Source organism: Sciurus carolinensis, chromosome 4 (assembly GCF_902686445.1).
Source record: "Sciurus carolinensis chromosome 4, mSciCar1.2, whole genome shotgun sequence".
NCBI classification, from domain to species: domain Eukaryota; kingdom Metazoa; phylum Chordata; class Mammalia; order Rodentia; family Sciuridae; genus Sciurus; species Sciurus carolinensis.
In genome coordinates, this window is record NC_062216.1 from 142,548,026 (window position 1) to 142,565,174 (window position 17,149).

The 17,149-nt window shown below is 30.2% G+C and overlaps 1 protein-coding gene across 9 annotated transcripts in view; it reads left to right on the top strand.

Annotated features, from left to right (window-relative positions):
* Positions 1 to 17,149, top strand: part of LOC124983487 (ALX homeobox protein 1) — a 231,364-nt gene that overhangs the window by 2,953 nt on the left and 211,262 nt on the right. For 8 of the 9 annotated variants that reach the window (XM_047550808.1, XM_047550800.1, XM_047550802.1 and 5 more), the window contains exons 2-7: positions 3,709 to 3,859; positions 5,738 to 5,849; positions 9,141 to 9,232; positions 10,511 to 10,628; positions 11,683 to 11,906; positions 15,634 to 15,708. In XM_047550808.1, coding sequence (XP_047406764.1) covers positions 3,710 to 3,859; positions 5,738 to 5,849; positions 9,141 to 9,232; positions 10,511 to 10,628; positions 11,683 to 11,906; positions 15,634 to 15,708 — 771 coding nt within the window. In that variant the 5' untranslated portion in view covers position 3,709. The remainder of the gene's footprint in view (positions 1 to 3,708; positions 3,860 to 5,737; positions 5,850 to 9,140; positions 9,233 to 10,510; positions 10,629 to 11,682; positions 11,907 to 15,633; positions 15,709 to 17,149) is intronic. The other variant, XM_047550803.1, reaches the window with a different exon arrangement.

The window sequence follows — 17,149 nt, forward strand, 5'->3', positions numbered from 1 at the left end:
TGTATGCATGTTGCACAGTCTCAAAAAGTTGGTTTTGAATTGAATGCATAAAAGAAGGAGTTAAGGAAGGAATGGGAAAAAGGAAAAGGAAGAAGACAGGAAGAATACATGTATAAAGACCACTGGCTTGAGGAAACAATGAAAGTTTGGAAGAGTGTCATGGAAAATAAAATTAGAGCTAATTGATATTTTTCAAACTTTTTTGAATTTTTTTATTTGTTCTAATTATACCTGACAGTAGAATGCATTTTGATACATCATATATAAATGGAGTATAACTTCTCATTCTTCTGGTTACATGAAGTGGAGTTATACTGGTCATATAGTTATATATGCACATAGGGTAATAATGACTGATTTATTCTACTATCCTTCCTTCCTCCTCCCCTCTCTTTACTCCCTTCTCCATATTCCAGAGTACCTCTATTCTTCCCTAGTCCCCCTGCCTTGCTTATTGTGAATTAGTAACTGCATATCAGAGAACATTTTGTCTTTGGTTTTGGGGATTGGCTTATTCACTTAGCATGATATTCTCCAGCTCCATCCATTTACTTGCAAATACCATAATTTCATTCTTCATTAACACTGAGTATATATATAACATATATATAACATATATATATATATATATATATATATATATATATAACATTGTGTATATATACCAGATTTTCTTTATTCATTCATCTGTTGGAGGGTATCTAGGTTGGTTCCATAGTTTAGCTATGTGAATTAAGCTGCTATGAACGTTGATTTATTTGCATCATTGTAGTATGCTGATTTTAAGTCCTTTGGGTATAAACTGAGGAGTGGGATAACTGAATCAAATGGTGCTTCCATTCTAAGTTTTCTGAGGAATCTCCAAACTGCTTTCTACTTTGCAATCCCACCAGCAATGTATGAGTGTACCTTTTCCCCCACATCCTCACCAACACCTATTGTTGCTTGTATTCTTAATAGTTGCTGTTCTGACTGGAGTGAGATGAAATCTTAAAGTAGTTTTGATTTGCAATTTTCTAATTGCTACAGATATTGAACATTTTTTCATATATTTGTTGATTGATTTGTATTTCTTCTTCCATGAAATGTTTTCTGTTCCTTAGCCCATTTATTGATTGGGTTATTTGTTTATTTGCTGTTAAGTTTTTTGAGTTCTTTACATATCCTAGAGATTAATGCTCTGAGGCACATATGGTAAATATTTTCTCCTATTCTGTAGGATCTCTCTTCACATTATTGATTGAATTCTTTGCTGAGAAGAAACTTTTTAGTTTGTTACCATTTACTGATTCTTGATTCACAATAGCCTAAAATACTTGGAATCAATCTAACAAAAGGTGAAAGACCTCTACAATGAAGATTACAGAACACTAAAGAAAGAAATTGAAAAAGACCTTAGAATATGGAAAGATCTCTCATGCTCTTGGGTAGGCAGATTTAACGTTGTCAAAATGATCATACCACCAAAAGTGTTGTACATATTCAATGCAATTCCTATTAAAATTCCAATGACATTCCTCATAGAACTAGAAAAAAACAATCATGAAATTCATTTGGAAAAATAAGAGACCCAGAGTAGCAAAGCAATCCTTAGCAAGAAGAGTGAAGCAGGAGGCATCACAATACCAGACCTTAAGCTATACTACAGAGCATGGTATTGACACCAAAACAGACATGTAAACCAGTGGTACAGAATAGAAGACACAGAGACAAACCCACATAAATATAGTTATCTCATATTAAACAAAAGTGCCAAAAATATTCATTGGGAAAAAGATAGCCCCTTCAACAAATGGTGCTGGGAAAACTGGCAATCCATTTGTAGCAAAATAAAATTAAACCTCTATCTCTCACCTTGCACAAAACTGAACTCAAAGTGGATCAAAGACTTAGGCACTAGAACAGAGATGCTGTGCCTAATAGAAGATATTTTTCAAACTTTTTGACTAAGACCTACAGTAAATAAAATTGTATTAACAAAACCTTTATTTTTTATTTTTTAAAAATTTTTTATTGTAAACAAATGGGATATATGTTGTTTCTCTGTACATGGAATAAAGGCATACCATTTGTGTAATCATAAATTTACATAGGGTAATGTTGTTTGATTCATTCTGTTATTTTTCCCTTCCCCCTACCCCTCCCACTCCTCTTTTCCCTCTATACAGTCCTTCCTTCCTCCATTCTTGCCCCCCTTCCACCCCCCATTATGTGTCATCATCCGCTTATCAGTGAGATCATTCGTCTTTTGGTTTTTTGAGATTGGCTTATCTCACTTAGCATAATATTCTCCAATTTCATCCATTTGCCTTCAAATGCCATAATTTTATCATTCTTTATGGCTGAGTAATATTCCATTGTGTGTGTGTGTGTGTGTGTGTGTGTGTATATATATATATATATCATATATATATATATGTGATATATATATATATATATATATCACAGTTTCTTTATCCATTCATCAATTGAAGAACATCTAGGTTGGTTCCACAATTTGGCTATTGTGAATTGAGCAGCTATGAACATTGATGTGGCTGTACAAAACATTTGTTATATTCAAGTATATGTGCATATATATATGTACTTGTAACTGAAACATTTAAAACAATTTTTATCTTAATATTGTAGAACCATTTATATTTTACTTTCTAGCCTATCCTTTTTCTATCCTCTCCTATCATTAAAACTTAAATATTAAAAGTGAATAAATTAAATTATTGATCAATTCATAGGTCCTAACTTTTTTGAACACTGTTGGATTAGGTGATGACAAACAGAGGGATTGCTGGACAGATAAAGAACTCAACTGAGTGGATACCATGTATTAGTGGGAGGAACACTGCCTTTAGAATCAGCATGTCTAAGATTCTGCCTCTGTTACTTAGTAGCATAATGATTTTGGACAGTTAAGTAACCTCTTCAAACCTTAGTTTTCTCATATATACAAGGACTATAGTGGTCTTTATCCTGTTAAATTTTTCTGATGATCATCATTTCCATAAGTATCTTGTAATGCCTGGCTTGTTACAAATACTCAATATATGGAAATATATGGATGGTGGTGAACTTGATAATGACATGAAGATATGCTATAATGCATTGTTGTGCCTATGTCCATTACAAGCATTAACTATTTAAATAAAATCAACACTTAGATCATTTAATAATTCATAAAATTAGGTTATATGTATAATATTTAGATTGCCATGTATTATCTATCATTGTGTGTCATGTTAGCAAAAGCCGTGGCTATCTGTGGCAGAATTACCAGTATTCTCAATGAATACAAAATAACCATGTGTTTTTCCCATACTTAGATTATTCTTTTCTAAGTATTTGAATCTCTAAATATTAAAGCTATTCAATGACATTGTTATTAATTGGGCACAAGTGGAATTTTACTTTGAAATCTCTTGATTTTGGAAGGTAAGCCAGTTCATTCCATATATTTTTTTATCTTAAAGAAATAGAATAATAATATTAGACTTGAATATTTTATAGTCAAATATATTTTTGAAAAGATAAGTGAATGAAGAAATAAAAAATATTCTTTAACATATGGTGCAACCATAATGAGGTGTGATAAAAGTTTGTTAAAATAGGTTAGCAAGGAACATGTTGGAAAAATATGACAAATTGAAGAACCCACAGTTTTTAGAGATATAACAGCCTTTTCATTTTTATTTTCTGTTTTTTAATATGAAGAATGATGGAAGATAGTGATGATGGTGATGCAAAACTCAAAGAAGAAATAGAAGCTGAATTGGATAAAATCAGTATTTCCTCCTTGGAACAAGATGAGGTTGAGACTGATTCAAAATCAGAAATCCAAAGTGAAGATAGTGATGCTGGAAGTGTTAAGTATTGCATTTTTAAAACTTTTAACACAAACTCTTTTCAGGGGAAATATTACTTTTCTCAGTATATTTTGTATACATATCTCATTTTTTTAGCTTGGGATCCCTGTTACATTTTGAAGTTAGACATGAGCATTTTAATTAGATTAAATTATAAGACAATCTTTAGACCTGTATAAATGCTTTTATCTTTTAATTTCTGTATTTTATCCAATGATAATTTGCTTACAAAATTCATTCATGGATCCACTCTTTTGCATTAAAATCCTTAGTCTAATCAGAGTTTATTTTCAGGGATGTTATGAAAATATTCCTACTGTTCCTTGTCTTCTCAATTGGTTTATCATGTATCTTTTGCTATATTTAGTACTTATACACATGATTTATCAAAATCTATGTTTTTTTCCATTATTTTGTCTACTTTTGTCCTGTAGTAGTTTTATATTTTAAAATATTTAATGAATCAAATTCCTTTCAATGTTTGACTTTTTCAAAATTTTCTCAACTGTTTTATTTAAACTCATGTTGTAAAATTTCAAAACAATATTTCTACTATGATTTTTAATTAGAATTGCCCTAAATTTACCTATGACTTTTAGAAAATTTAATTTTTTACATCATTCTGTCTTTTTATACATTTGACTTAAATGAGACAAAAATTGCTAAAATTCTTCATTTGGGTATGAAATCCAAGAGAATAATGGATTCTGCTTCATTATATCTTCATATATAAAGGCAGAAGAATAAAGCTTTAAAGCTCTTTTTTTTTACTTTAGATGCCTCACTATTATTTCTATACTTTAGAATAAATATCACTAGGAGAAGAAATCACTAAGGGATTACAAATTACGTTTGGCAGGACATAATGACTTGTCTACAATCTAGGTATCTTAAACAAGAAATAGAAAACTCAGGACAGAGGATAGAAGAGTAGAGTTGGTACTTTTATTAGTACTGAATTATTTTACAACCTAGAATTTTGTTTGTTTTTCTGAAACACTAAGGAAAAAGCACCATTTTTCGTTTTGTCTTTGATATCCCTTCTCAAAATAAACACTGAATTCTGTTAGTAAACATAGAAAGAAAAAAAGCTGATTGAAAATCTTACTTAATACAGGGAAACCCAGTATGGCAGAAAATACTTTCATTAGATGAAATTAGTGTATGTAATGTTCTTCTGTATCAGAAACATCTATACTGATTTATCCAAATTGTATTTGGGGCCATCAATGAAGTTTTATAGTCATATAAATATGGATTTCTAGTTTCCAGATTATTATTAAAATTACCCCTGATATGTTAAATATTCACTGTTATTATGCATATTTCTTTGTATTATATTTTCTAACTTGTTATGGTATTTATGGAAGAACTGCATTTTTACATTTTGTAAATTAATATCAACATATTTAGCTAATTAGAAAATTTGCAAATAGATTTACAATAGGCCCTATTGATAGACTTTCTGTAATAGTTCATGAATTTGACTAACTTTGTGTTTACTAGTCACAGAATAAATCTTGGAAAGTATTAAATACTTATATAAGTTATTGGTTCTTATATTTGTTTCCTATACAGATTGTGGAAAAAAAACTTTTTAATTTTCATTAATATTTGATAAAATTTATTTGACATTGGGATTAATCTAAAATATAGACAATAATTAAGGACACTTAATAAAAAGCTTCTAATAAAGTTAATTAAAATTATATGTTAATAGCTTTTGTTTCCTTAGAGTCTTGTAGAAAATAAAATAAAAGCAAATTTTAGCAAAATATTTGTCGGAAATGTACTTTTTATGGAGTTGTTTTAACTCCTTTACACATTTTGTTCAAATTTTTTGGAGAGGAAAATTTGATGTGAAATTCTTATTTTAGGGTTTAGAAGAATTACCAGAGTCAGTTCTTCACTGCATCAACGTTATAAAGAACAAGAGTAAAACTGTTGAAGAGCTCATTCTTCAGGATTTAGAAGATATTGATGTTTTCAGTAAGTATAGTTTTCATTTGATTGATAGATATGTTTTCAGTAAGTTTGGATAACATAATTTAGCAAACTGAATTGTTTAAAGTTCTTATCTTGTGCCATATACATGAATATGCCTTTATCGCTAATATAGTATCTATAGTTCAATGGACTACCAAATTTAGTATATACTTCTTTTCTTGCTATCTTTGTTGTATCTCTAGTAAATACTGACTGCTAATAGTTTTGTTTCCCGAGTTCTTTTTTTCTTTCCCCCCTTTTGGTACCAGGGATTGAATCCAGAGTCACTTAATCACTGAGCCACATCCCTGGTCCTTTTTATATTTTATTTTGAGACAGGGTCTTGCTAAATTGCTAAATTACAGAGGCTAGCTTCGAATTTATGATCCTCCTGCCTCAGCCTTCTGAAACATTGGGATTAGAGTTGTATGCCATGATGCCCATTCTTGTTTCCCCAGTTTTAATTATTACCAGTTTTCTATTACTTTATATTAAAGTAAAGAAAATTGAATATGGAACTATTTTTAAAGTATCAATGTACCCACCTTTTTGGAGGGAAATAATCCTTTGTATTCAGAAGCCTAACAAGTTTTATTTGCTTGAAATGAGCAATTTTACTTCGTAGAATTATTCTAATAATTGAATGATAAAAAATTTAACTAGAATTAATCACTTCTTGTCTTATCATGAAAAATGACAACAAACTAATTGTTCATCAGGACCTTGGTTTGTCTGATAATACATGTATTAAAAAAGAGGACATGGAAAATAATTTAACTATCTAAAAATGTTCACATGTTATGTTATTAGAAACTTATAAAGTCAATGTATTTTATGAAAATGTTATACATTATAATACGGATATTAATACATATTCATTCAACAAATATTACTGTTATAACAGGATCTGTTGTAGCCACTGAGAATACAGCAGTGAACAAAACAAGCAAAAGTCTTACTCTTTGTTCTAATGTTTCAGTGTAGGAGACAAACAATAAGCAATTAGTAATATTGCAATAGTGATAATTGCCATGAAAGAAGAAATTCAATGTAATAGGCCAGAGACTGGAAGTTGCTATTTTAAATAAGGTAGTTAGAGGAGTCTCTCTGACACATTGATATTTGATCAGTGTTTTAGTCAGCTTTTTCCCTGTGACCAAAGGACCTGACAAGAACAATTAGTGGAGGAAAAGTATATTTATGGGCTCACGGTTTCAGAGGTCTCAGTTCATAGGTAGTCGACTCCATTCCTTAACGCTTGAGATGAGGCAGAACATCATGGCAGAAGAGTGTGGCTAAGGAGAGCCACTGGTTGCATAACACCAGGAAGCAAAGAGAGGAAGTTCTCCTCATGGAGGAAATATAAACCCAAAAAGCACACCCCCAATTACCCTCCTCCTCTAGTCACACCCTACCTGTCTACAGTACCACTCAGTGAATCCCTTTCAGGGGATTAAAGTGCTAATTGGGTTAAACTTCTTATAACCCAATTATTTTATCTTTAAACTTTCCTGAATTGTTTCATACATGAACTTTTGGGGGATACCTGATATCTATACCATAATAGGCAGTGACCTTAATGAATGAAAATGTGACCCATGTGTGTATCTAGAAAGCCAGTATTCCCAAAAGAGAGAAGGCACCCAGAGTAGAATTAGTATATTTGAAGAATAACAACTAATCCTTTGTGTTTGTGTCTCAGAAAACAAGGGATCAATATCTACCGGGCTCTTTCAAATCATCATTTGGACTTTGAGTTTTATTCTTAGTATATAAAGGATTTTGAATAAGCAGAGTATCTGACTTATATTTTGAGATAATCATTCTTCTAATTATGTAGAAAGGACACATCAAGGTAACCATATTACAATAAGACTTGGAATTATATGGTTAGAAATGAATGGATTGAGTAGAAATGAGGGAAAATGGTCATGTTCTGGAAACCTTTTTTAAGGGTATGGTAAAAAAGGATTTATTAATGGATTGATACAAAAAGAAGAGAAATGGTGGATTCGTGATTTTTGTAGGAGCACCATTATGAATAGATATGTAAAATTTACTATGGTTGAATTATGAGGGATTATAATGACTTTGTTTATTTTTACTAAGGTTTACGTAACGAAAATATATTACAAATATATTGATAACTATATAATCAAATTATAAAAATTCAAAGAACACAATTGTAGAAAATTAGTTACATGAGGAAGATAAAGATATATGCTTATAACAGTGGATTAAGAAGATTATGAGAAGTTTTCATGTGCAACTCTATTAAAATAGGTTTGATAGTATCAGTGAATAACCTGAGGAAATTTGAATTATCAGAACTGGAAAATTTAAAAACATGAATAAATCAATTGTACAGCAAGAAGGGAGAAAGGAATTTCTTTTTCAGTGTCATTGAACTAGGAAAAATTTTGCAACTGAATTCTTGCACAGCAAGAAGCAAAACATTTGCATATTATATAATAATTTATTTTAAAAAGCTATATATTTTCAATTAAAGCTGTATAAATATAGCATACAAAATAAATTGGAGGCCAATTTCATTTATGAATAAAGATGTATTCATTGGAGATATATCTATGAGTGGAAACCTAGCTACAAAGGAATCTGGATAATGTTATGTTTTTCTTTTCAGTGTCTCACACAGGAAGACATGTCAGACACATTGTGAATTGATATTGATGGAGAAAATGTGTATGACCAAATAGGTGTGAATAGTTGGTTAACTAGAAGAATGGGAGCATTACCATGAAACATACATTAATTGAATAAAGGGAAAAGAAATGTAACATCTCAGCAGATAATAAAAAATAAAATTCAATAAAATTTTATAAAATAAGGAATAAGTTTCAACTTCATCATATTAATTATAGTATTAATTAATGTTTTCCTTAAAGTAATTTCATTATCTTATGCAAGATTATATTGCTAGTTTGTGGTAGGTAGAATTGAACCTTTGTTGATTTCTAATCAAGTGCCATTGCAATGGCATGATTCTGAATTCATAGAGAAGAAACCCCATTCTAAAATATAAAAAAGTTAAGAGTACTTTAGAAATTTTTTGCTTTTACTTTTAAAATAAATACAACAAATTTACTCTCTTCTTTATTTATTTTTCTGTTCTACTGAGTTCCTATTGCTAATCAAGAAATTACTCTGATAAAAATTGAAATTAAAGGATAATGAAAGGGTTTAAGATTTTGGCATGTTGTACTCTAATATGTGAAATTACATTTACAAACTACTGTAAACTTTTTACAAAATATTATATTTTTTCTTTTTTAGATTGGAATTATGGAACAGTTTCTAATAATCATATGCATTTAAGGATTGGATTATCAACTGAATATGAAGAAAATCCGGAACAACTAATGAAGGTAAATGTTCAACATTTGACAGAAAGTACTCAATATTACAATTAGAACTTTGTCTTTTAAGCTTACATAGGTTGAAAGTTCATTGATTTTAAGTTCACTGATTTAAAATGTCATTATTTTAAGGAAATCATTTTTTATTTTATGATTTCCTTTTGGATAGCTTACAAAATCTAACAAATTTCAGTCTTTGAGAACATTAAAAATAATGATTTGAGTCATCAGTATTTGGAAATTTAACATTCATATAGATAAACAGGATTCATGATATATTTTTCCTAAATGTTCTGAGGAAAACAAGTATACTCATGTTTACTACCTTTCTTAAGAATTTACTGTGTTGCAGCAAAGACCTTAAATACTGCATAGAAATTGACTGTAGAAGATTTTACATTAGTTTTTAAAAGCAGATAAAAGAAAGAATTCTTAAAAATAAGATTAAAGGGGAGTATAGCATCTTATTAGGTTAAAAACCTATAAATATATTGAAGAGAGTCTCTTCTATAGATTTATATATTGGATTCAATTTACTCTCATTTTCCATCTCTTTTATCTAATTCTGTTTCTACTCCTTAAGATATTTAATATAATTTAAAAATATTGTCTCTTACTATTTTTTGTGGTACTATAAATTAGAATATTTATTTTAAATTATCACACTGCTAATTCATTGGAATAAATATCTTCTACCTTTCCAACTAGAATATTGTAGGAACATAATTATGGAAAATTATTGATCAAAATGATCACTTATGCGTAATTCAGGTTAAAATAGAGCATTTTTAGTTCTCTTTTGTCATATTGAATATATTAAAAATTTGTATGAAGGAACAATCACTACAGGTAAGAAAGCTAGAAATGCATTAGGAAAATAGTTAATAGTGGAAACATTTTGAAATAATTATCAAACATATTAACTGAATATTATAGATTGATATTAAAAACTAATTGGGGGCCGAGGTTGTAGCTCAGTGGTTGAGCCTAGCATGTATGAGGCACTAGGTTTGATCCACATAAAAATAATTAAAGATATATGTCCATCTACAACCAAAAAAAAAAAACTGAATAGGGTTTGAAAAAACATTGAGAGGATAAAATATATTCTGCATGAGAAAATATTTTTATTCATAAGGAAAATAATTATCAATGTACTACAGATTTGTATTTTAGAGGTTTTTAGAAAGTAAAATTCTGTTTTTATATATGTTTAATTCATTATTGAAATCATAGTTTTACTCTATTTTGGTTTTCTTTAGTCATTGGTACTCCTTTATCTCTTAGATATTAACTGAAATAGAAAAAGAAGAATTTATGAGAAGTGAAGCCCATTGTGTGAGTCCTGATTTGGTTTCGGAGCCTGATCCATTTGACTTGCCTATGGATGAACATGCTTTACCAGGTGTGCTCAATGATATTTTTGGCAATTTTATATGATTGAGCATAGTTATCTGAAAAATATTAGACAGTTTTCTTTTTTATGGAATATTTTAAGGTAAGTACTTTGACTTCTTTATTGACTGCAATGAAATGCTCCTGGTATTAGTCAGGATTCTCTAGAGGAACAGAATCAACAGGAAGCATGATTATAAATAGGGAATTTATTAGATTGACTTACAGAACCAGAAGCTGTATAGTCCACAGTGGCCGTCTGCCGCTGGAGAACTGGAAAAAACCAGCAGCTGCTCGGTGGCAGACTCAGAAGTCCCAGAACAAGAAAGATAACAGTGCTACCCTAGTCCAAGACCAAGGCTTCCGGAAACTAGGTAGAGAATCACTGGCAGAGCCCACTTTGGAAGAGTGAGGAAGCAAGAGTCGGATATCCTCAGATGATGGAAGCAGCAATCAAGAACCCATTCAAGAAGAGCTGAGCTTGCATCTGCATCTGCTTCCTTGTTCTTCCAGCTTTTATTCCATCCTATTGGGCGGTGCTTAGGGAGGGTTCCACTTCAGTTCCTATCCTACATTCCAATCATTCCTAGACACGCCCTCATTGACACACCCAGAAGCCTCTTAATCATTGGCGTCTCTTTATCCAATTAAATCAGCAATTCAAATGAACCATTACATTCATTTATATTCAAAAATGTCTTTTCTTTTTGCATATTGTCACTTTTTCTTTTTGATGTTATTCATTCACTTCAAAATTACTTTTTTTTTTTACTACCAGAGATTGAACCCAGAGAGGCACTTAACCACTGTGCCACATCTCCAGTCCTTTTAGTTTTGGAGACAGGATCTTGCTAACTTGCTTAGGGGTTCACTAAGTTGTGAAGGCTGACCTTGAGTTTATGATTCTCCTACTTCAGCCTCCTGGGTTTGCTGGGATTATAGGCATGTGCTATAGCACTCAGCTGAAATTAGTTTATTTATTAAATTAATTCACTTTGGACTTTTTAAGAATTATTTTAAAGAATTATTTTAAGAATTATTGTTATTACTCTTTATGACTGCAGATGATGCTGATATAAATTTTGGATATTTTGAAGTTGAGGAAAGATGTAGACAGTCTTTTGAAGCCTGGCAAGACAAACAAAAAGAACTAGAAGATAAAGAGAAAGAAACTCTCAAAGCTCAGAGGGATAGAGAAGAAAAGCAATTTCAAGAGGAGGAAGAAAAGAGACATTGCTGGATGAAACAATTTGAAGTTGAAAAGAACAAATTAGAGAATATACAGAAGGTACATTTTGTTTTTTATTTTTCATGTAGCTATTTTTTAAATGTAGTTACCTCTAAAGAATGTTGCTGTTTGGATTACAATGTGGATTGAGATTTATTCTATGGATTTTAATTGCCCCTGGTAATGGAAGCAATTGACTGTTAATTAATGGTATTTAACATGGGCTACTTGATTAGATTGCACTGGAATTTCAGATATTGGTTTGGATCTTAGGGACCCTGGAATATATGAAGTTTCAAAGATCATCCTATAGTGTCTGAAATTTATAATATAAACTTGATTTTTACATATCATTATAATTTTAGGAAAGGATAGCAATTTTCTTAATTATGCAGTGCCTTTGCTATGTGATCTGGCATATGATATATTATGTAAAATATATTTGGTAGAAGTAGTCCATCCATTTAGGTGACATTCTGTGTCCTGATAATTGAGCTAATTCCCTTGAATTTGTTTTTATATCTGTTGTGTGTATACAAACTGTCTGAGGTCCACATGGTCAAGTCTTTGTAGAGAATATTGAGAAACTGAGAATTTTAGAATTCTACTGGCAGGTCATAAAGATCTTAGAGTATCTAGATAACAAGCAGGACCATGTCTTGTCTTTATTACCAAAGTTTATATATGTATTACCAGAACTTCCTGGTTTTGATTGTTCCATATAGAGAAATTTGCATGTGATTATGTAGATAACTCAGGGTTTTTATTCTCACCCTCCATGTTGAGTACATTTTATTTTTTGTTTATATAGAAAATAAAGGGGCTGGGGAGATAGCTCAGTTGGTAGAGTGCTTGCCTTACAAGCATAGGGCCCTGGGTTCGATCCCCAGCACCGCAAAAAAAAAAAAAAAAAAAAAAAAAAGAAAATAAATACTCTCACAACATTGTAGAACCAGTTTTATAACATTGTAGAACTTTTTTCTAATAGTAATGTCTAACTTTTCTTTAGTTATAGTTTCCTTCCCACAGACCACACACACAAAAAGGGCCTTTCTAAAATCAGAAACTCCTTTTTAAAAATCCAGAGAAGGATTGAATATAATGTAACTTATGAAAACTGTATTTTCTGGCTTGTTCTGAAATACATAAATACAATTGAGTGTTAGTAGTATTTTCAAATTTAGAAATTTTTAATTCAATTTAGTAAAGTTGTTGTTTTTATTTGCATTATAATAAAAATTTACTGACTTCCTTAAGGGCAAAGTATTCAGCTATGTGCTTAAATGATACCAAAGAAATCCCCACTATCAAAAAATTGTAACTCACTCTTCAAAATTAATCTGCATTTATCATAAAATTATGATTTAAGAAAATATGATGAATAGATTTAATGAATTACTGTTATACTTTATTATGATTTAGAACTAAAATTTTTTCCAGTTAGACTATTCCACAATTTTATGATGTATTCTAAACACATAATTTACTTCCTTCCCAGTAATTCTTTCCTGTGCCTTTTGTAAGTTTTCTCTCCCATACCCAAAACGGTTGTCATAAATTTCTGAGTGGTTTCATCCTACCCATCCTCTCTCATTGTTAGCAAATGATCACATTATGTTTTTGTATCAATCACAGACTGCTTTTATCTAATTCAGCATTTACTAAACCTCAATATTTATGCTCATCCTTTTTTTTTTTTTTTTTGCCTGCTTATTCCCTGTAAGAAAACTTCCTTATTTCTGCCAAAGGTTATCTTTTCTCCTTAGCTTTATATTCTGCCATTTTCAACTTACCCTTGCTTGTTTTCTATACACTTAAATACCTGTCAGCTTCCTCCTGTCTTATTCTTTACCAACATGCTCAGTTTTCTCCCATCCTAAGAACAAAAGAAAATCATGTGGTAGCCTTTGTTTTTTCTCATTTTAGATGCTCTTTAGATTTACTTATAGATAAGCTTCTTAAAGAATAATTATTTCTGTTATGTTCATTACCTTATCCCTCATCTTACCTTTAATCTGCTAGGGTTCTTGCATGATCACCCCATTGAACAAGATTGCTCTTCAAAAAGGAAGTCCAAAATCTCTAAACACTATACTCCCTGACTTTTTCTTGGTTCTTAGTGGTCTTGGAAGCATTTTATGCCAGCAAAATTTTGATTTTTGACCATTTTCCTTCCTCTTGATTTATAATGGGAATCTCGTTGGTTATCTTTATTCTCTTCTTACATGTTTAGTACTTTCTCCTCAATGTCCATTTCAGACTTATTATTCTTTTGTTTTTTCTTTATTTTATGGGTGCATTATATTTGTACACAATAGTGGGATTCATTCTTGTGAATTCATATATGCAGACTATATAATAGAATGTGACCAGTGTTAGACTTATTTTTCTCTCTCTGTCTGTATGTGGTACTACCAAGGATTCTACCCTTTGCCTTTTTTGTTTTATTACTCCATATAATTTTTTGGTAACCTCATCCATAGCTATGACTGTTCAGAACCAAATCTGTCTTTATAACAAAATAATGTACACTATGTAATTCTCCTACACTTTATATGTCTAAGACTGAATGTATTATTTTTTTTTCTGAATCGTGTTCCTCCCCTGGTACTCTTAAATTCAGTAAGCAAAACTGTATCAAGCTAATGAACAAAAAGAAAGAGAGAGAGAAAGATTCATTTTCTTACCACTTACCTCACTTTTTATTGCTTTCTTTCCTCTAATAGTTGTTTCATCATCTTCTCATAAATACACCTTACTGCTATTTTCAGGTAATTCAACCTTTCTTAGTATTCAGCCTAGAATGTAGACTATGTGATTGTTTTGGTTTTATGCACAGTGCTGCTACTTTTAAAAATTTTATTTCCCCACTTATATGCCATCAAAAGGCACCACATGTTGAATAAGATAGGTCCAAAGAAATTTTCCCACTTCCTTTGTATCTATTCAGTTAGTGGTTTCTGGCAATTTCACATTTACATGGTCTTATCTACAGAGGTTCTCACCGATTCTCACATGGACATCTTCAATACTGTCCACACTGATTTTAGTATCCCTCTGGTTCTTTCCCAAATTCTATTTAAAATAAACTTAAGATTTTCCTGAAAATAGAGCTGTATTCATTTCCTTTATTTGAAATACTTAATAGATTCTGAAAATATCTATTCCCTCTCTTGAAAACCTAGTCATTTCAAGTATAATGTTCTGCATAAAACTTTTCACAATCCAGAAGTTATGACAAGCATTCCTACAGTGACCCTTTGTAGTTCTCTTGTGATAAACTAATTCTGCTAAATGGGGTAATGTGTAAACTTATGGCAGTGTTCCCATATTAAAAACCGAGTTTTTTGATGAAAGATGCTGTTTTATACTGATTACTTTTATTCTGAAGAGTCTTAAGTAAACATGTCCTAATAAAAACTTATTGAAGGCAAACTGTTATTGATTTATTATATGAATTAAATGGTATGCTATATAGAGAAAAAACAATTTTAATGTAAAGCCCAGTTTACAATGTTATTATTTGTAATTTTTGCAATACCAAACAGTATATGTAGCTAACATATTTCACTATGTGAGCAAACTAAAACAGCTTTCCCAGGTTGTAAGCATATATATGTCTTCAAAATGGAAACCTTAGGTATCATTTATCTGATGCTCTGCTTAGTGAGTTGTCATCTTTAATCACTGTGTACAAATATAAGTTGTGAGAATCATATATAATGATTATAATATTCTTAGATATATATGTGAATAAAATAACATTTTTATATTATCATTTGTTCAGCAAGAACAGGACAAGATGAATGAGGAGCTCCATGAAGAAGAGAAAATGTGGAAAGAAAAATTTAAACAGCATGAGGTATTTGTTTGTTGTTTTTAATCTCAATATATTATTCTTTCTCCATTTGAAATAAATTATTATGCTTGAAATTGGCATGTTAAGATAATATTGCCTAGCTGATGTAGAATTTATTGCAGCATTAAAAAATTCTCAGAAGCTCTCTCTGAAATGAAATGTTCTGAAAATAATAACTCATTCAGTGAGGTGTCTTTACAAAACTGTAATTCTAAAATTTCACTTAAGGTTTAAGGAAAGATACTATTACAAACATTACATTATGTTTAAAGATGCTTATGAAAAGTTACTGTTTCTTGGACACAGTTGAATATTAAATAATCCATTTGAATTTAAGATGATTCTGATGATAATAAATGTATTAATTTTAGTTTTTATTTACTCCACAGTTTTTATATAAAATTATTTTAGGTAATTACATATATTAAATAGATAAAGTCTCCTGTGATACTGTTATCCAGCTAAATATTATTACCTTTCTTTGTACTTCTTTCAAATCTTTTTTGGTATTTACATACTTCTGAAAAAGTAAGTTTCCACTGTAGATATTTAAATTAAAAATTTATTATGCATGTGAAAAGATAGGTTCATCTGTATGCGGAGAAAAATGAAGGAGAATAATAGCCACCTATACAAAATCCAAATATTAGCTATAGTGGAGTCACTAAATTAAATGTAGCTATCATCCAGTAACAAAAATGTTAGAAAGTTGATGTTTAATATTTTAGTGAATTAAAATATATAAATAAATATCAAGTATATGCTCTAGAGTTTACAAATTCAATATAAAAATTAAAAATTCATGGGATGAGTTGGACATAGCAAAGTGAGTATTGGTAAAACAGAAGAGAGTTTAATAGAAAATATTCAAATTAATGTACAAAGAAGACAAAAAAAGGGGGAAACAAAGATCATAAGAAACATGATACATAGTGAAAAATTATAAAATTTATCTGATAATCTTGAAAGAAGAAGATAGAATGGAGTAGAAGCAATGGGCAAAGATATAATGGTTGAAAAGAGTTCAAAATGTTTAAAAACCAACCTGAACATTCAGAGATGACTAATGATTTCCAAATAAGATAGGTACAAAGAAAATACACTGGGAATTTAACAGTTATTGAATGAAATTCAAGACACAGGAAAAATAGTCTTAGGAACATCTAGAGGAAGAAACCACACTACCTAAAAAATTTTAACAATAATAATAAATTATTATTAAATCATTGAATATTTAATAATTATTTATTAAATAAATTATTATTAAATTCAACAATAATAGTTGAATTTGCAAGTAGAATGATGGAAGGGAGAAAACAATGAGACAGAAAATTCAAGTGCTAAATGTTAGTGGCTTCTTTTTTCTTTAGTATTTTTTGAAATCCTGAGTCTTCTCCTAATTTATGAAACTCCTTTTACTTTTCCTGGAGTGTATGCTAAATAG